Source organism: Heloderma suspectum, chromosome 6, assembly GCF_057233095.1.
Source record: "Heloderma suspectum isolate Gila_16-S chromosome 6, 16-S_ref, whole genome shotgun sequence".
In the NCBI taxonomy this organism is placed as follows: domain Eukaryota; kingdom Metazoa; phylum Chordata; class Lepidosauria; order Squamata; family Helodermatidae; genus Heloderma; species Heloderma suspectum.
In genome coordinates this window covers 59,589,975-59,610,441 of record NC_139463.1, presented here as the reverse complement: position 1 = coordinate 59,610,441, position 20,467 = coordinate 59,589,975, and the positions used below count along the sequence as shown (strand labels likewise).

The window sequence follows — 20,467 nt, the reverse complement described above, 5'->3', positions numbered from 1 at the left end:
GAGAAGAGAAGAGAAGAGAAGAGAAGAGAAGAGAAGAGAAGAGAACTGCATATGAATGACTGGGTGATGTTACTGACTAAGTCTTCTGACCATTTCAAGGGAACCTATCATATTATTCTCTTAGTATCAACACATCACTGCATGCAATTTTTATTTTTGCAAAGAGAGGCTGATAACCCCCTGCAGATAATGGGACTCATTAAGCCTGACTCAGGGTCAATGAGAGGTGCTCAAAAGCTTTACATTGGATATTGGACTCTCAATTTTTATCGATGTGGGAAAGGAATCTTCTAGTGGTGTTTGAGGGGGGTTGGGAAAAATAATTTTATTCTGAGCTTTTAGATATTGATTTAATACTGATTTTTAGTTTTTCTGGTGTTTTCAATTTTTACTCATTATTGATATTGATAATTGTCTTAACAATTTAAAAACATTGTTTTCCAACTAGTTGTATCATTTTACAATTCCAGTTTGACAGATAACTTGTCTTATTTTTAAATGAGAAAATCTAAATGAATCAGTCGTCCTAGAGATCATGATCTCTTGCCCACCTCCAAACAGAGTAAGATCGTGAGTTCTTTCTCCGGGTTCTCTGGGTTCCGCAGGGCTCCATCCCTCCCCCTGGAATCATCGCTGGGGGAGAGGCGCTCTGTGCCTCCCCCCGGAATCCTGGCCGGCTCCGCTCCACGGCCAAGCCGCAGAGCCGCTGGCTGGCTCTGGCCGCCTGCAGCTGGACATTCAGCCGCTGGGCAGCCCTGCAGGGACGCAAACGGTGGCTGTTGTAGCCATCGTCATTTGCGTCCCTGTAGTGAGCCGTGATAGGCTACATAAATACGTAGCCTATCACTGGCTCTGCAGGGACGCAAACAGCATCCCTGCGTTAGCCGTGATAGGCTACGTATGTATTTACGTAGCCTATCACACCTGAAGAAGGAGGAAGCGAATGGCGGTCTCAGGACGGCTGCCATTCGCACACCAGCGCAGACGGGAGCAGGTAAGTGCTCTGTTTCACACACCTTTCGTGGGGTGGGGGCGGCGGGCACTTCATCCTGTGCACCTTTCGTGGGTTGGGGGGGTGGGGGCTTCATTCCGCGATGGGTTTCGGAGGGCCGAATGCACTGGCATTCGGCCTCACCAAGATCCGTCATGGAATTCTCTGACATCCCTAGGAGAATCAGCTTCGAACATTAGTTGTTCATCAAGATCTGCCTTCTACTAGGCACTCTCCAAGCCATTCCATTGACGTTCAAGACCAGGAGACCTTTCAATCCTCCAAGGAGCTAGTTAATTTGCAGCTGTCAACTGGTTTTGCTCCAAACCCCCCCCCCCTCAAGCCTCTGCTTTGTTGCTACCAAAGCAACCAAGCCCTGAAGACTGGCTGGCCTTTAGATATTCAAATTTAAATGAATTTTGTTCCCCTGAAACAACTGCTATCCACCTACATAGCACAGCATTAATGAAGGCTGAAGTGGATTTAGTCGCTCAGGATCAGGTAGAGAACCCCTTGTCAGTAGCTCCTCACACTAGGCAGATACAGGTGGAAGTTAACATACTGCCCCCAAAAGAGAATCTATATTTATAAAGGAAGATCCATTGTATGGGCTCCAATGGGGCACTTGCATCCTCTACTGATAGATTAGAGTTGATGTCTCCAATATAAGGCTGTGCTGTAAATCTGTGTTTTTTTATTGGATGGCGATGCATTGTGAATTGGCAAATTAATCCTTTTATGAGGAGTTTTCTCTCAGGGATTGTGAAGGATTGCTGGTTTCACCCCAACAACCCAGCAAGGTAGATCAGGTCAAACATGGCCACCAGATTCCCCTGAATTAACCCAGGAGCTCCCTTCCTGACCAATAGGCACTGTATTCAGCACTGAAGTTATCCAGGACACACCACACCAACTGGAATTTGGGTGAAAATGTTTCTGAGGGAAGGAACAAAGAGGAAGGAATAGGGAGAGGTGGTCAGTTGTCCAAGAAATTACAAGCAGGGTACAAAACTCTAAGTGAAACCAAACACCAAACACCAAGGCACACATCTCAAGAGCAAAACAGTAAAGCTAGCTGGACCATCCTACACATACAAAAGTATGGGCCTCCCAGGATCACCATCGACCAGCAGCACACCCTAGTACTGTCAGGGCCAAGAAGAGATGCCCTCCCCTTCTCTAGCCCCCTTTTATTGCCCAGCCCTAGCAACCCAAGGCAGGTTCGAGGCACCCAATCCCAACCCAGGCCCAGGCACCCCACTCCACCCTCCAAAGACGTTGCATCTCCCGAGGCATGACTGTTATTTTCCCAACTAGCAGGGCAAATTGTGGCCTTGAGCTGCAGGCTGAGACACAGCTAAAAAAAACCAACCTCCAGGGGGCTGCTGCATACCGGACCACCCCAGCAGCTCTCCTGGCTCCTACTCTATTAACCCATTCTTGACAGGGATCATTGCTGGTAGAATTTATAGAGTTGCGCGTCTTTGTTGAAAGTGTCATTTATTTCAAGTTAACTTGTTTGGCCATCGCTTGTAGCCATTTTGGACCTTCTTAGAAAGTTTCAAAAGAAACACTTTTGTCAGAAATAAAGCTTCTGGAAATGAAACACAAAAAATCAAGTGGGGCAAAAAAAATACCGTCTTCTTTCACAAAAAGGAATGGAACGTAATGCCCCTGAAGTAGGTAAGGTTTCGACATCCCCCCTTTGCCTTCAACAAAAATACTATGTATTTTGGGATAGAAGCTCTAAATTGCTAGCCTATGAGCTGAAACGCCACAACCTAAGAAATGTTATTTGCTCAATTAAAGATAATCAAAATTCATTGGTTTGTGGGACTACACAGATCAGTAATCAATTTGTGCAATTTTATTCAGAACTGTATTCTAACCCAGATCCTGATGTTACTAACGGTGCAATCCTATGGCCACTAGTCAGCGGCTAGGTGGCCAGGGATAGGTCGGCTCCTGGGAACTGACCTCTGAGCCCGCACTCTGAGGTCGGTTCCCTGAGAACCAACCTCGACCCCCTCCTACGCTGCCTCATAGGCAGCGTGGAGGAGCCCTGAGTTCTGCCCTTGGAAGAGGAGCACAGAGCAGCAAAAACAGGGTGTTCCTGGGGGCGTACCAGGGCGGGGAAGTCAGAAATGCCAGTATGACACATCCTACATGTCGTCTGGCTGCCACTTCCCCCTCTCCGAGGTCCCATGGCTAGAGAGCCGAAATCGGCTGTCTAGCCGCAAATGCAGGGCAGAAGAAGTGAGAGGGAACGATCCCCCCATGCTTCTCCTGCCCTGCATTGCATTGAGGGAACCAGGTTGGGGAGGATGTGTCCACACTGACTGGCAGTGACCCTCTGGAGATTTAGAGCCATTCCCAACCCTAGCTGGAGATCCCGGGCATCAAACCTCGGACCTTCTACATGAAGACTGTGTGCTCTAGCCCTGAACTCCGGCCCTTCTCTGCCTGCCTCTCCTGCTAGCTCAGCTCCTCCATTCTCCCCTCCTCCATGACTGGATGCAAACTTGAAATACTGGTTGAACAATCAATGGCTAAGGCTGAGCCTGTATTTCATCCACAGTTTTGGAACCAAAATGAAACTTCCAGACCCTTCACCAGGGGAACCCTGGAACCCCTCAGATTGCCATGAGGAATTCTTATTTATTTTACTACTCCTTTATGATTTCTAAAGGAGCTAACAGGCTCTATAACTGTTGCCTTTGGAGGTTTCCCCTCAGGGTTCAGAAGAGAGAGGCCGCTTCCTGACAGAACTGCCCCCCCCCCTGATATGGCAGCCTTAGGTGAAAAGGCCCCTTCTGTGTCTGAGATCTCCACAGAGGAAAAAACATGGTTTCTGATACTCTGACATTTCCTCAGCAAAGAACTCAGCCCTCCTTTTTTCTGAGGGATGAGTAGGGGTGCACAAAAGCCACTTACCTGGTCTCGCAGCTTGCTTCGCGGTGGGGGGGAGGCGCTTCGCTGCTCCCCCCGAAGTTCAGGCGGGGGGGAGGCTTCCCTTCTCGCCCGGCCGAAATTCAGGCCGGGGAGGAGGCGCCTCACCTCGCCCGGCCGCGAAATAAAAAGTAAAAAAAAAACAACCCGCCCCCGTGATAGGCTATGTGATGATTAACTTAGCCTATCACGGCTAGATCTGCAAAGTCAGCCATGATAGGCTACGTTAATCGTCACGTAGCCTATCACGGGTGACTTTAAAAAAAAAGCGCGTACGCAAATGGCAGCCCCCATAGGGAGCCGCCATTCGCGTTCTTTATTTGGTCGCTGTAGTCTACGTAAATCTTTACGTAAATCTTAAATCTTTACGTAGACTACGGCGAAAATAAGGGCAACGCAAATAGCATTGCCCTTATTTTCACCGTAGTCTACGTAATCTTTACATAGACTACAGTGACCAAATAAGGAACGCGAATGGCGGCTGACTATGGGGGCCGCCATTAGCCGTACGCGCTTTTTTGTTGTTGTTGTTAAAGTCACCCGTGATAGGCTACGTGACGATTTACGTAGCCTATTACGGCTGACTTTGCAAATCTAGCCGTGATAGGCTACATTAATCGTCACGTAGCCTATCACGGGGGCGTTTTTTTTTTTTTACTTTTATTGGAACGGCGGTGGTGGCAGCCGGTCGAAAGACCGGTTGCCGCCTCTGCCCCTGTCGAAGACCTGCCGAACTGCCGCCGGGACCCGCCGCCGGGAGGGACATTCGGGAAAGGTAAGTCCCATCCCAGGGGGGGCGGGGGGCGGGGTGTGCGGAGAATTTCTCCCCGAAACTACTTCAGGGGGCCGAATACATTGGCACTCGGCCCCCCGAAGTTTTGGGGAGAAATTCTCCCCCATCCCTAGGGATGGGGGAGTCTAATAGTCTCATCAATAATAAGCACTGGAACTCTTTGGCTTCCTCACTACTGAGTTTGCCATCCCTTCTATTTCTGAGGTGGGGAAAGGTGTGGCATAGTTAACCTCTTGATGTCCTGAGGTAAAGCCCTCCCCCAATCTTGGACTGACTGACATGTCTTGAGGGGTTCTTATAACTCCAGAACTTTGTGAGAACAGTGCAAGGAGGAAAGGGTAAGAGACCTATGTTCATGCTTGCTCCTTTTGTGCCCCATTTCTGCTCCTAAATCAATGGTGGAGCCCTTTTTCCTTTTCCTTGTGGGTCTCACATATACCCAGGTGTATGGCCCCAGGCCTGTAATGAAGCTGCCAGTAGCTTTAGAGAGACGTAGTGATCCATATTGCTCTTTGCTTTGTTTCATTAGCTGCAGTTTTCTTGCTAGTGGGTCTCTTAGCTTGTAAGATGAGTCAAAGGGCGATATCTCCGCCTCAGCACATTCCATGCTACTGAGCTCTGGTACCGTGTATCTTATCAGAGCCTAGGATGTGCCTGAGAAGGGAGGCCATATTTATGCTCAGCTAGACTCCATCTTGGATGTAAGTGCTCACATTGACACAGGTGAAAGGGAAGAACCTGACAACTCAGGTCAAGTCCAAGTGGCCCACAAAGAAGCAAAGAGTGATGCAAATCTGTTTTTCTCCCTCCAAAGTGCAAAGGAGGCCCAGTGTTATTGAGATGTGGTTATTTCTCTTGCCTGGAATTATCGAAATGGCAATAATTATTGATCAAATCTCCAGGGACTTCTATCCAGCAAGTCAATAACAAAGAAATCCTGGAGAAAATATGCTTAATATAAATATGCCAGGAGCTCGTCCACGTGGGGCTGGGGTAGTGTCTGATCACTTGGCATTTGCTCTCTTTTTGCTGTGATCTAATTCCCCTGCCAGGGCATCTTTTTCTGGTTCTCTTTGTCTCTGATCTAGCAGGGAAGGTCTCCCTGTGCTGCTGATGATTTGGCTGCTGCTGCTGTTTTGGTTCCTGCCTCAGGCCACCCAGACGATGCTGAGGACCACGTGCCCCATGACCTGGCTGTCTAATCTGGAAGAAGATTTTTACAGGTCAGGAGACCTCGTTGTCGGTGGGAATTTACACCTTGGCACTTATTATTTCAAAAAGCCAGAAGGCTTCCGTAGATTCCCCCGATTATACATATCCAGTATTCTCCGGTAAGTTTCCACCAGGGGGATCTGGGAGAGGGGCTTGCCTGCTTTGCTCTCAGATGGGAAAGCTCTTTTCAGGGAAATGCATCAGCAATGCTGCTGATGTTTAAAATCTCTTGGTTTGAGATGACACTCTCAGAGGGCTGTCAGGATTGGCTTCGACCAGAAAGGAGAGTCGTACACTTGAGGGTTCTTTTCTTTTCTGATGTAATAATTTTATTTTTTAAAAAGAAAACAACAACAACAACAACATAAACACACAACACACATACACTAAAGTATCTCTTAAGGTTGTAAGATATCTACCTTTGGCTCCCCTTACACAACAAATGCTTATTATTATTCTCTACTTCTTATCTTAGTTGTGTATCATACATTGAGTTCTCAGGCATTGTCTCATTTCTCTCCTAATTTTTAACAACAACAACAACAGAAAGAAAATAAAAGAAAACCAACCATCTCAAAGTTCAAAATCCACATACGTGCATAGACATCATTTTTCTCTATTTCTTGTACGAATTCTATAAAAGATTTCCAATCTAACAGAAATTTTGCTGTTGATCCTCCTTTAATTATAACAGTAAGTTTTGCCAACTTTGCCAGCTCCATCATTTTCATGACCGACTCGCTCACAGTTGGTCTTGTTTCATTTTGCCACTTCTGTGCATACAATAACCATGCAGCCGTTGTCATGTAGAGAAAGAGGGTTCCCCCCTTCTCTTTCATGTGTTTATCTGTTAGTCCCAATGAAAAAGTTTCTGGCTTTTATTCTATAGTCGTCTGTAATATTATTTGAGCTAAAGACTGTATTCGTTTCCAAAATATTTTAGCTTTTTTACAAGTCCACCATAAAGGATAAAACGTTCCATCTTGATCTTCACATTTCCAACATTTTCCAGAAACACCCTTGTACATTTTAGACAGTTTAAACGGTGACATTTACCATCTATACATCATCTTATAAACATTCTCTTTAAGACTTGTACATAAAGGCCATTTTAGATCTTTTCCCCACATACTTTCCCACTCTTCCATTGATATATTATGACCAACATTTTGTGCCCATTTGATCATACAGTCTTTTACTTGTTCATCCTCTGTCTCATACCTTAAAAGTAATTTATACAGTTTCACAAAAACATGTTCATCATTTGTACACAGTGCTGTTTCAAACTCAGATTCTGTTTGTTCAAATCCACCATTTCTCTCATCTATTTTAAACCTTTCTTTAATTTGCAAATATGAAAACCACTGGCAGACTTGGCCTTCTTCCAATATGCTTTTCCCTTGTTTTTAACTTATATTCCCCTTGTGACAATTCCAGTAAATCATTATATCTTATCCATTTATGCATGCTATCAAATTCTCTTCTCTGCATTGCTTCTTGTGAAGATATCCATCGTGGTGTCTTTTGAGAAAACCTTAATTTATATTTATTCCAAATTCTTAATACAGCCCTTCTTATTAAAATCTGCATTCACTTCTGTTTTATCATACCACAAATAACCGTGCCACCCATATCTCAATTCATGTCCTTCTAGTTCTAAAAGTCTTCTATTTTTCAACGTCACCAATTCCTTCATCCACATCAAGCAGCACGCAGAAAAATAGGTTTTAAAATCTGGTAATCCCAAGCTACCTCTTTCCTTTGCATCTTGGAAAATTTGTATTTGAACTCTTGGTTTTTATTGCTTGCCATATCAACTTCGTTATATCTCTGTGCCACTGCTTAAAAGGTAAATCCTTTTAATAATGGGTATCATTTGAAACAAAAATAACATTCTAGGTAATACATTCATTTTAATCATTGCAATTCTTCCCAAAAGTGATAGCTGTAATTTTTCCCATTTTCATCAGTAGCAGCAGCTCTCCAGAGTGTTAGACAAGGTCTCTCTCTCTGTCTCTCCCAGGATAGCCTGTATATGCCAAGGATGGATCCTGGGACCAGAAACCTTCAGAGGAGGCATTCTATCCCTGAACTATGCTCCTTCCTCTAAAAATAAAACAATTTTCATGTCCTCATGGTTCTGAATAATAGGCACATTTAACACAGAAGGTGTTTTAACACTGCACTTCTCACCAGTTCTGTTGGGATCCTCACACACCTCCCAATGTCCCTCTCTCCACTACAGGTCGATAGTCAAGAACTACCAGCATTTCCTGGCCTTGGCATTTGCCATCACAGAGCTCAACAAGGATCCGGCTCTCCTTCCCAACACAATGCTGGGCTTCTGCATGTATGAACACAAGGACCTTGCCAGATGGATGCATCAGAACAGCCTCTCTCTGCTTTCCACTCGGGGGCGAATGATGCCCAATTATAAATGTGACCGGCAGGATAAACTGCTCTCCATTCTTGGGGGTCTTGACTCCAAATCTTCGAGAGAAATAGCATCCCTAACAGGCATCTACAAGATCCCACAGGTAAGGGGATTCATCGGGTGATGGATGTGAGGGGCCTGCAGAGCTCAGGATCACCAAGACAGACAGGGCAATCTCTGAAACAGATTTGCCTCTGCAGTGTCTGTCTGTATTCTGGGTTGGAGGGGTCGGGGACCGTGGCTAAGCTGCCATTCCTTGGTGGTAGCCAGGAATCCCAGATGGCTACTGCACGACTAATCCCACCCAGCAGAGGGCCTGTTCTGTGAGAAAAAGTGTGTGGACTGGGAGAAATCAGACAGATTCTCTTGACACCTTCAAGAGGCATAAAAGAACAAGGTGCCTCAAGACTCCTTGTTGTTCTTGCTGCAATCAACAAAGGCAGAAACCCCTCCAGGGCCACAGGGAGGCCCCACTCCCATGACAATGTAACAGTTGTCTGATGTTTCTGTATAGGGCTATCAATGCCTACTAGTCCTGATGGAGACGTGCGACCTCCAGCAGTATCAGAGGCAGTATGCCAATGTACACTGGTTCGAGGGGAACATGACCATGGGGGTGCATAAGGAAATCATGCTGTGATTGTGGGCTTCCTACAGGCAGCTGGTTGGCCACTGTATGAACAGAATGCTGGACTAGATGGACCTTTGGTCTGATCTGGCAGGGATCTTCCTATGTTCTGATTTCCATTTAAAATGGCCCATGTTTCAGCCACACACCATAGGATGTCAGCAGAAAGAGTTTGGAGTGGGGGCACTTCAGGGATGTCTTTTTCAGCCCCACTAACATTGCCTCTCATTTTCTGTCTTGCGTGTCTCGATGCCTTTCCATGAAGAATGGATCCAGTTTGATCAAATGTCGTTCAGTGTAACCAAGTGTAGTGTGATGCATGTAGGGGCAAAAAATCCCAACTTCACCCACAAGCTGATGTGATCTGAGCTAGCAGTGACTGACCATGAAAGAGGTCTCGGAGTTGCGGTGGACAGCTCAATGAAACTGTCATCCCCGGTGTGTGGCTGCTGTGAATAAGGAAAAATCCATGTTTGGCATAACTAGCAAAGGAGCTGGAAATAAAACTTCCGTGATCAAACTCCACTGATACAAATCTAGGGTGCAACCACACTTGGAATACTGTGTACAGTTCTGGTTGCCACATCAAGGAAGGACATTGCAGAGGTGGGAAAAGTGCAGAAAAGGGCAACTAAAATGATCAAGGGGCTGGAACAACTCCCCTATGAGGAAAGTTACAACATCTGGGATTGATTATCTTTGAAAAAAAGGCGAGTAAGGGGAGAAACAATAGAGGTGTACACAATGATGCCTGGGGTGGAGAAAGTGGCTAGGGTGGCATTTTCTCCAACTCTCATAATACTAGAACCTGGGGTCATCCCATCCGGATGAATGTTGCGAGATTCAGGACAGATACAAGGAAGGACTTCCTCACACAGTGCATAGTTAAACTGTGATACTCACTTCCGCAACATGCAGTGATGGCCACCAATTGGGATGGCTTTAAGAGGGGATTGGACACATTCTTGGAGGAGAAGGCTGTTACTGGCTAGCAGATCTGATGCCTGTATGCTGCCTTCAGTGTCATAGACACAATGCGTCTGTAAGCCAGTTGTGGAGATCATGGGCAGGAGGTGCTGTTGCACTCATTCCCTGCCTGTGAATTTCCCACGAGCATCTGGTTTGCAACTATGTGAACAGAATGCTGGATTAGATGGACTCTTGGTCTGATTCACCATGACTCTTCTTACAGTATGTTGCTGTGACCAAACTATTATATGTGGGGAGGGCCAGAATGCCCCCAATATATTTCTAGAATTTAGACACAAGAGCCAAGTCACTGGAATGCTATGAAATTCTTTCAGGTTACATGCATGGTCACCCTGACTTTTGGGGGTGATACCCAGACTTGGGGGAGACTTAACAACATCACAGTGCTTCACTTTATGTTTAGATATGTATTTTTAACATGTCCATCTTCCTTCTGGGTAGCACTTTATGCATCCATGATCAGCTTTAGTAGTCCATGGAAGCTCATACCATTAAAACTGTGCTAGATGCCAAAAAATTCTGCTACAGCAGACTCATAGGAAATTCCTTCCTTCAGCTCAGTTATGGCTTTTTGGACCCTGCTCAGGGAGGGGAAGGGCCATTCCCTGCCTTCTATCGGATTGATCCCAGTGAAATTCCTCAGTATGAAGGCTTAGTCCGGCTGCTCCTGTATTTCCACTGGAACTGGATTGGGCTCCTTGCTCCCGAGGGTGACAGCGTTGAACATTTCATCCAGACCCTGACCCCAATGCTCAAGCAAAATGACATCTGTGTGGCCATCTCTGAAATGTTCAATCCGGCGGACCCACTTTATCGGCGTCGGATAGAAAGTGGATCTATTCCTAGTTCTTGGTTTGAGCCCCAAGTGATTATTTTCTTTGGGGACTCCAGTGCTATGTCACAATTAACAGCCTTGTTGAAGTATCATGAAAAAAAGAGCAGGACCCCATTTAGGAAGGTTTGGATCATGACATCCTATTGGGAAATGGCTGCGGCACGAGTCCCCTCACGTGGGGGGTATCTAAAAATCTTGTATGGTGCTTTGCACTTCAAAGTCCACACAGGGGATGTGCCAGAATTCAAGTATTTTCTTGGGGTGTTAGATCCACTCTGACCACAAGAAGTCGTCCTTCTCTGTTTCTGGTGGGAAAGGGCATTTAGCTGTCAGTTTCTGAAATCAGGCCAAACCTCCCCACGAGGAGAGAGAAACTGCACTGGAAGGAGAAGGCAGAGGACCTGCCACACTACAAGTTCGAAATGAGCATGACAAGTCACAGCTACAGGATCTACAATGGTGTTTGTTCTGTGGCACATGCGTTGCATGCTGTGTCTGGATCCAAACGTGGACTGACGGGGGGAGGCAGGAGGCTCCTGGACATCCAGCCGTGGCAGGTAACTTCCTCCTTCACCCTGGGCAAGCGTATGAAAGCACCTCAGTTGTTTCTCAGTGGTTTGATCCTGGAAGCAAATGGGGGGCCTGGGAGAAGGGACGTTAGCCTTTCTTAAGCTCTGAAGAAGGATGTGTCCGCATGGAAATGCTTCCATGGCCATCATTTCCATGAAAGAGCACTGGAAAGGGAGTCCAGGATAGAGGAGATTCATGGTGCTTCTGGAATAATTTTACAGTTGCAAGTATGACTAGTGAGGAGGGAGGAATTCTTATCCATAAAGTGGCACTGTTCCCCAGAACACCCCTGAGAAGCAAACAGCAGGCAGCTCCCCCCTATCTAGGTTCCATCTTGACAGCCAGCTGGAGAACCGCAGATGTTGCTCTCTTTGCTGCTACGAGTAAAGCCCCTCCAGCTCCCACTCCAAAATAGGAGGGAGTGTTGTAGCAAGTAGGCACCAGCCAAAAAAGCCCGAACCATTGCACAAGCATAGCTGAGCAGAAATGCCAAAATAAGATACATCTTAGGCAGTACTTTACTAATGGAGTGCAGGAAAAAAACCAGTCTCCTAACTTAATGGCAGTTACAGAGTGTTAGAAGATGCCAGAACTCATTCACAATGTCCCCTATTTTCTAAGGGTCTCTTGCTTTTCAGATTCTTGCCTCTTTGAGGCTTTCTTTTAAAGCAGTCTCACTGCTTTAACAACAGTGCTGGAGATGAAGTCTCCTTCACTGAAAATGGCAAGAGATGGGATATTCTGAACTGGATCTTCTTCCGAAATGGATCTTTTTATTCTGTGAAAGTTGGGGGAGTGGATTCAGGGGCTCCCCCAGGCCAAGACTTCACCATTCACCCTGAGGCGATTGTGTGGGCGACAGAGGTGGGGTTGAAGGGAATGTTCTGGGGTCTGCCTTACACCCCAGTTGGAACATGAACATGGCAGGACAGAGGCATCTAACTCAGACAGAGCTGCAGGACGAGGTGGCCTTCTCTGTGCAGAGAGTATAGAGCTCCATCTCTCTGTCTCTTCACTGATGGGGAAAGTGGATGGGACAAACTCGCTGATATAATGGGCAAGGGAAGGGATTTGCTGGGTGGAGGCTCCCTGTCCCCTTTACAGCTGGTTCTGGCATTAGAATTGGTGTCTCCCAGAGGAGCCTCTTTTGCGATGTTTCTGAGTGATTTGGCCCTCCTTTTGGGGATATTGCAACCTCGTCTGCAAGTTAAAGGAAGGGGGCAGTTCGGCATTTAGCTAGTCAAAGCATTGACATAGCTGGCCTTAGGACTCTATAGCCCACAGCAGCCTCCTGTTTCTCCCCCCCCCCCGCCGCCTTTCTCCATTGCTGGGAGTGCACCTGGCTTGCTGTCTCTCCTGCCTGAACACAGAGAAATTGACTGAACAAACCCTTGGTTTGAAACTGCAAGCTGTCCATGCATTATATGCAGGATGACATGTGAGCAAAGCTGTTTTATTTCTTATCTAAAGGAAGAGTATGTCCACTATATGTTCTTTAGCCTTCATGCGAATGTGGGACTGGCAAACCCGGATTCTGCTTTGCCTCTCTCTGCTAAACTGCCTTTCTAATAGGGATGGCAGAGAATTCCGCCACGGATCTCGGTGAGGCCAAATGCCAGTGCATTCGGCCCCCCGAACTCTGTGGCAGAATGGCCTGCCACCTCCCCGCCCCCCCGCGGATCCCCCCGGGATAAGACTTAACTGGGGCAGATCTTCTGGGCAGCGGCGGCGGCTGGTCTTCCGACCGGCTGCCGCCGCCGCCATTTCCAGTCTTGTTAACAAAAGAAAAGAAGACATGATAGGCTACGTAAATCATGGCTGGGTGGTTTTTTTTTTTAAAAAAAAAAACAACCCGCATACGCAAATGGGGGAGGCTACCGCTGCCGCCATTTGCGTTCCTTATTTTTGGCCATCTTAGTCTACGTAAATATTTACGTAGATTAAGACAGCGAAAATAAGGGGAACGCAAATAGCGTAGCGGGGGCTATTTGCGTCCCTTTTTGATTTGCCATTTTAGCCTATGTGAAGATTTATGTAGGCTAAAACAGTGACTCAAAAAGGGATGTAAATAGCGCCCACTACGCTATTTGCGTTCCCCTTTCTTTTCGCCGTCATAGCCTACGTAAATATTTTCGTAGATTCAGACGGCCAAAAATAAGGAACGCAAATGGTGGTGGCCATAGCTGCCGCCATTTGCGTACCGGTATTTCCCCCCCCCAGTATTTTTCCTTTTGAGGATTCCGGGGGGAAGGACAGAATGCCTCCCCCCCCCACCATCAACATAATCTGCAAAAGGTAAGTCACTTTTGTACATCCCTACTTTCTAATAAGAGGCACCGATACCATGTATTTCCCACCACCTCCTGAACTCATAATCCCCTCCATCATGCAGTGGGAGACTCTGTTGAGTAGCTACATTCTGTGCAGTTGTTGCCAGATGGAAATCCTCTGCTGTTGCCTTTCCCATTTCAGAAGGTGCCCGTTGCGAGGTGTGTCGAGCGGTGCTCTCCAGGGCACCGGAGAAGGTTTCCAGAGGGGAAGCCGGATTGCTGCTACAGATGTGACCCTTGTCCAGAAGGGACGATTTCTAACTCCACAGGTACCTCCGACTTTGAGAGGCACATAAAATTGCGGATCATACTGTGGTAAGAGTGAAGTGGGGAAAGGGGGAGGTCATAGACAAGGGGACGTGTGCCATTTGCCCTAGGAATATTTTCTCTATAAATACCATTTTGGATGGCGTACCTCTGTTGTTTACTTCTGCGCAAAGTATTCATGACTTCCTCAAGAAATCGATTCAAATGATAAAATAAGGATTCCCAGGAAATTACTAATACCCACATGTACAGAATCTGTCCTGGCTACGCTTTTCATGTGTATTTATTTTAGAACCATGTTCCCAACCTCGGTTGTTTTGGCATCAGACCTGAAGTGTTTGGGGCAGAACATTGTCCAGGGCACGTGGTTGGTCATCCTTATGTCAACTGGAGGACATTACTCCAATGCAGGGATACTGTGGGTGCCCAACTGGGTCTTAGAGTCTGTTGTACTCCCCCCGCCCCCCCCAACCCGGCTTGGCGAGCCCCTGGGATGTGCCGGACCCATCTGCTTGTGCCTGGGAACTTCCTGTCCTCCAAGTGAACTGCCATTTTAGTGCAGGATGTGGGCTCCAGTCTTTCGGATATTTAATGCTGCGCACAAAGGTGGCTGGAAATGGCCATTTCCACAACATTAGAGGCCTGTCCTGTTGTGGAAATGGCCCTTTACAGCCATCGTTGTGCACAACACTAGATATATGGAAACTACAGCCCTCGTCTTGCATCAAAATGGTGGCGCCCATGGGGGAGTGGGCAGCAGGGGCAGCGCCTAAAGCACCCAGCAACCTCAGAGTCAGGTGAGTCCATCCGCCCATACTCCAATGTCAAACAATTTCCCCCTTTTATCTGTAGTGATATTTGCAATCTGTTCCCCAGCCTCTGCACCAACACAGCTCCTCAGAGGACGTGTTGTCATATTAAGATGATGAGGGATAGTATTTTCCCTATATCCTTGCCCATTCAGAAGATAGTGCAGGTGAGTGAGCATGGCTGAGTTCTTAAATTTGTCAGGTTTTCATTTCTAGTTATAGAATTTGTGATTTTCTTCCTTGCCGAATATTGAGCACAAGTCTGGTACTGTGGCAGATCAGGCAAAACGTTCCTGACTGCATCATCTCAGCCTTGCATCATCTCACCCCACTTACGAAGTTCTGTAATCAGATGCCTCCAAGAGAATTCTGGAATTACAAATGAGATCCCAATGGCTAATGCAACACAGCTCTGCATTCTGACTCATGAGGAGTGAAGGTGTCTCATCTCTGGGGTTTGGCAATGAGGGACAGCAGTGTCAGGCAAATAGAGATGGATCATTAGCATCCTTTTACTGATTAAGTTTGGGTCTCCTTTGTGCCCACTTACCTAGCACCAAGGGGAAGTCCATGGTGGCTGTGGAAATCTTCTCCATCTTGGCCTCCGGGGCTGGTCTCCTCAGTTGCATCTTCCTTCCCAAACGTTACATTATTCTCCTGAGGCCCAGTCTACGGGGGAGGCGCCGTAGTCTACGTAAATCTTTACGTAAACTACCGGGACCAAATAAGGAATGCAAATGGTGGCGCCCATGGGCGCCGCCATTTGCTTACGCGCTTTTTTTTTTCCCAAAGTCACCCGTGATAGGCTATATAACAATTTACGTAGCCTATCATGGTTGACTTTGGAAATCTAGCCGTGATAGGCTACGTTAATCGTTACGTAGCCTATCATGGGTGTGTGTGGTGTTTTTTTACTTTATTTTGTAATGGCGGCGTTGGCGGCGGCCGGTCAGGAGACCAGCCGCCGCCCCCGCCCCTGACGAAACGCTGCCAAACTCCCTCCAGGACCCACCGCCGAGAGGGATATTCGAGGGAGGTAAGTCCCATCCCGGGGGGGGGGGTGGCAGGGGGGGGCGGAGAATTTCACCAACAGGTTTGGGGGGCCACATGCGTTGGCATTCGGCCTCCCCGAGATTCATGGAGAAATTCTCCTCCATCCCTACCGGCTGCTCCGCAGAGCTGCCTCGGAGCACAGCTGGCCGTGGAGGATTCCAGGGGGGAGGAACGGGTCACCTCCCCCCCACCATCATCATAATCCATGGAAAGGTAAGTGACTTTCGTACATCCCTAGTTTGGGGGGCCGAATGCACTGGCATTCGGCCTCACTGAGATCTGTGGCGGAATTCTCTGACATCCCTAGCTACAACGGCCGCCATTTGAGGCCGCAGCAGCCCAGCAGTAGCTGGAAGTCTGGCTGCAGCCAGCCCCGGCTGGTGGCTCTGCAGAGTCACCACACAGCAGAGCCGGCTGGGGAGGATTCCGGGGAGAGGGACGGAGTGCCTCCCCCCTACCACGGATGGCCCCAGCGGAGCCAGGTAAGTGATTCGTACACCCCTACCCAGGGATTGATGTCAGACTGACTGGTCTGTAGTTCCCATGATGTTGGATCCTCGAAATGTTTGAATTCATGCATGCAGAAATTCTTGTATTTAGTGCTGTTGTGCTGATACCTTTGGAGTAAAAAGACAAAAAAAAGACAATTCTTGTCTGAGAGTGTTTCTTAAGGAATAGAATCTGGTATCACCCATCTTGAGAGTGAAGGATTAAGCTTGCTCTAAGATGGTTTTGAGAGGGTTCTCTATATGTATGGTTCATCAGGTAACACAGCATTGCCTTCATAGTGGTAACATATCTTGAGAGAACCTCTGAATCAGGCCATATGCCACAGGAACAGGGGTGGCAGGTGCATAGTGATGGCAGAATATTCGGCCACAGACTCCATTGTGGCCGGATTTTTTTTTTAATCCAGCCTCTGGAGTCCATTACAGAATGGGTCCACCTACCTCTGCCTCCCACCGGACCCATGAGGAGCGGGATCCTTTTTGCTGGCCAGCTTCGTACAGCAAGTGATACGGCCACCATTGCCGTGCCGTATCACTGAGCACTCACTGAAGGAAGGGTCCTGGATGCCATTTACATGGTGGATGACATTTGCATCCCTGTTTTTTCACGCGATAGGTGACGCAAGTATCTACGTAAATACAAATACATAGCCTATCACGTGAAAAAACAGGGATACAAATAGCATAGCAGATGCCATTTGCATCTGGATCCCTTCCTGCAGTAAGTGATCAGCGATATGGCACGGCACTGAGCACTCAGTGGAGTCGCCATGAAGCAGAGGCAGCTGGCAAGGATTCCGAAGGGAGGAATGGGTCGAAACCCTCCCCCTATGGGCACCCCCCGCCCTGGACTGGCAAGTAGGGAATTTGTACATCCCTAGGGGTGGGGTGGGGGATCATGTGGGGAGAAAAAGTAGCATTTTGTACATTTTCTGTTTCTGGTATTCTGATGGCCAAAGCTTAAACACAAAATGATCAAAGGTGTACAGTAAGGTAGAGAATGGCTATGTCCATCCCATCTTTGAGGGCTGAACAAGGCTCCACATAATGAACATTATGTCATGATTGCGATATTTCAATCATTGTTGCTCATTCCAGATGCAGCTCTCTGTGCCCCATGCCCAGAAGATCAACAGCCAAACAAGAACCAAAACCAGTGTATCTCCAAGAAGATGCATTTCCTTTCCTATCAAGAGACACTGGGGAAAATCTTAGCTTCTCTAGCTCTTTTCCTCTCCTTGATCACGTCTCTAGTACTGGCAACCTTCATTCAACACTGTAACACACCAATTGTCAAAGCCAACAACTGAGAGCTCGCTTATGTCCTCCTCATCTCCCTCCTGCTCTGCTTCCCCTGCTCCTTCCTGTTCATTGGCCAACCCACAAAGCTCACCTGTGTTCTGCGACAAAGTGTTTTCAGCATCATCTTCTCTGTTGCGATTTCTTCCATTTTGGCAAAAACTGTCATGGTAGTTCTGGCCTTCATGGCCACCAAGCCAGGAAACATGGCCAGAAAACTCTTGGGGAGACAACTGACAAACGCCATTGTTCTGGCCTGCCCATTCATCCAAGCTGTGATCTGCACTTTCTGGCTGATGACCTGTCCACCATTCCTAAACGTCAACTCCCATTCCCTGCCTGGATAGATCATCGTGGAATGCAATGAAGGCTCAGTCATCACGTTTTCCACTGCCTTGGGTTACATGGGTTTCCTGTCTCTTGTTAGCTTCATGGTGGCTTTCCTAGCAAAGAAACTGCCCGACAGCTTCAATGAAGCCAAGTTTATCACCTTCAGCATGCTGGGGTTTTGCAGCATTTGGGTCTCCTTTGTGCCCACCTACCTGATCACTAAGGGGAAGTCCATGGTGGCTGTGGAAATCTTCTCCATCTTGGCCTCCGGGGCTGGTCTCCTCAATTGCATCTTCCTTCCCAAATGTTACATTGTTCTCCTTAGGCCCAGTCTCCATTGTAAAGATCACCTAATAAGGAGAGGAACCTGTGATTACAATATGTTGTATAAAAAACCTCCCTGCTAATTCATTTTCCAGTCAATCACTCACAATTCAGCTTCCTATTTGTTCTCACAGGATTTATTGTGATCCCAATTTTTTTTTATTTTAAAATAAAACTTTCTAGTTCATTTCTGTATTGCTGTATATTTTTATACTGACTGGGAGGAATGGTGTTTTGTTTGTTAGTTTAAAGTTCTGGAAGGCTTTAATATTATTTATAGTGTTGGGGTTAGTCTGAATGACCTTTGGGGGTATTTTATTGCCCAAAGACTCTGAGCACAAAGAGATTCAAAATCCCTCCCAACTGTGTAAGTCTTGGTTCTAAGATTTCCTTAGGCAGAGGAGATGCCTGGAGGAAACCCCTCTTAATGACATGACAAGGGACAGATGATTGCCCACAGCCTTCTGTTGGTGTGTTTCAATGGGAGATGGGATGGGTCAAGACATTGTTGGTGGGCAGAGGTGATGCGACTCATCCTTTCTTTCCCCTCACTGGACTCTTCTGGAGGAGGGTGACTGTTCTCTTTCTCTCTCCCTGAGGAATATCCTGATTGCCTTTGGTGTGAGAATAGAAACCAGCGTAGCTCCTGTGTGTCTTGGACAGTCTGTGCCATGAGTGGATCTGAAAAGGAGGTAGAGGGATGACTTTGCTCTCTGCATTAAGTCCTGTTGGACTCAGGGGTTCCCCTGGACATTGGAAGGGGAACAGGGCCCCGTTGGAGTGCTCATGTTGTGGTTCATCACCTTATGCTCACCCTGTATTTAGGCAGAAATAACACATCAATCACAGAAGTCTCCTTGTATGGAAAATGAACCATGCCTAAGTGCTGGAACCCCTGAAATGTCTCACTGTTCAGAGTTGAGGGGTGCACATAAAAACCTGCGGCCCAATTTGTTACATGGATTAACCACTTTCTAGAATGTTTTATAAATAGACAAATAGTTAAAAGACCATTTAAGGCATTTGACTGAGTGGAATGTTTTCTTGTTTCTTTGTTGTTTATTTCATGTTATGGGTACTGCATCCCAATTTGTTAAAGCTGTATATTCAGCACTAGATATTGTAATGAACAAAGAACCAATGGGAAGACAGGATTGTCCCCTTTTACCATTATTAGTTTCCCTGGGCATCGGACCACCTGCTATTGCATTCCGCCTCTTACCCACATAGACGGTACCAAGATAAATACAAGTCAGATAAAAGCCACATTGTCTGGAGATGACGTCCTGACATATCTGACCCAGCCAGACTGCTCTTTATCAAAATGGTTTGAGGAGATTTGAAAATATAGCTCGATCTTATATTATCAAATGAACAGATCAACAACAGGACTTATCTCTATAAAGTGATAGGACCATGAAGAGAACCGAATTCTATTGAATCAGGGCCTTCAAACTGCCACCCAAGAATAGGGATGTTAGAGAATTCTGCCGCGGATCCCAGGGGGGCCGAATTCTAATGAATTCAGCCCCCCGGAATCCATGGCGGAACGGAGCCTTCCACCCCTCCACCCTGTGAAAGCCCTGCGAAACGAAGCCTACCTGGCTGTGGCTCTGGCTGCAGCTTTGGCTCTGGCAATGGCGGCGGCGGCGGCAGCGGCTCCGGCTGCTGCCTAGCTGCTGCGGACGCAAATGGCACCCTGAGTAGGGGACGCCATTTGCGTCCCTATGGTAGCCTGTGATAGGCTATGTAAATATTTTCATAGCCTATCACGGCTAAAGCAGGGATGCAGATGGTGGAGGGGGAGGAATGGTGGAGGGGGAGGAATGGAGTGGAGCCGACCGTCAGGATTCCGGCGGGGTGGAACGGATGGTGAGACATTTTTCTCTGTCTCTCAAAATACTAGAACCCGGGGTCATCCTGTGAAGCTGATTGGTAGGAGATTCAGGGTAGATAGAAGGAAGGACTTCTTCACACAGCACATAGTCAAACTATGGAATTCATGACCACAGGATGTAGTGATGACCGCCAAGATGGATGGCTTTAAAAGGGGGTTAGAGAACTTCCTGGAGGGAAGGCTGTCAATGGCTACCAGTCTGGAGGGCTATGTGCTACCTCTGGAACCAGAGGCAGTGAGCCTATGT

At 47.2% G+C, this 20,467-nt stretch overlaps 1 protein-coding gene across 1 annotated transcript; it reads left to right on the top strand.

Annotated features, from left to right (window-relative positions):
• Positions 1-932: 932 nt before the first annotated feature.
• Positions 933-18,509, top strand: LOC146340959 (uncharacterized). The gene is made up of 5 exons (XM_084804548.1): positions 933-994; positions 5,886-5,956; positions 8,191-8,482; positions 13,875-14,001; positions 17,469-18,509. Exons 1-5 carry the CDS (start codon positions 944-946, stop codon positions 17,678-17,680), a joined length of 753 nt encoding a protein of 250 aa, XP_084660674.1. The 5' UTR covers positions 933-943; the 3' UTR covers positions 17,681-18,509.
• Positions 18,510-20,467: the final 1,958 nt, after the last annotated feature.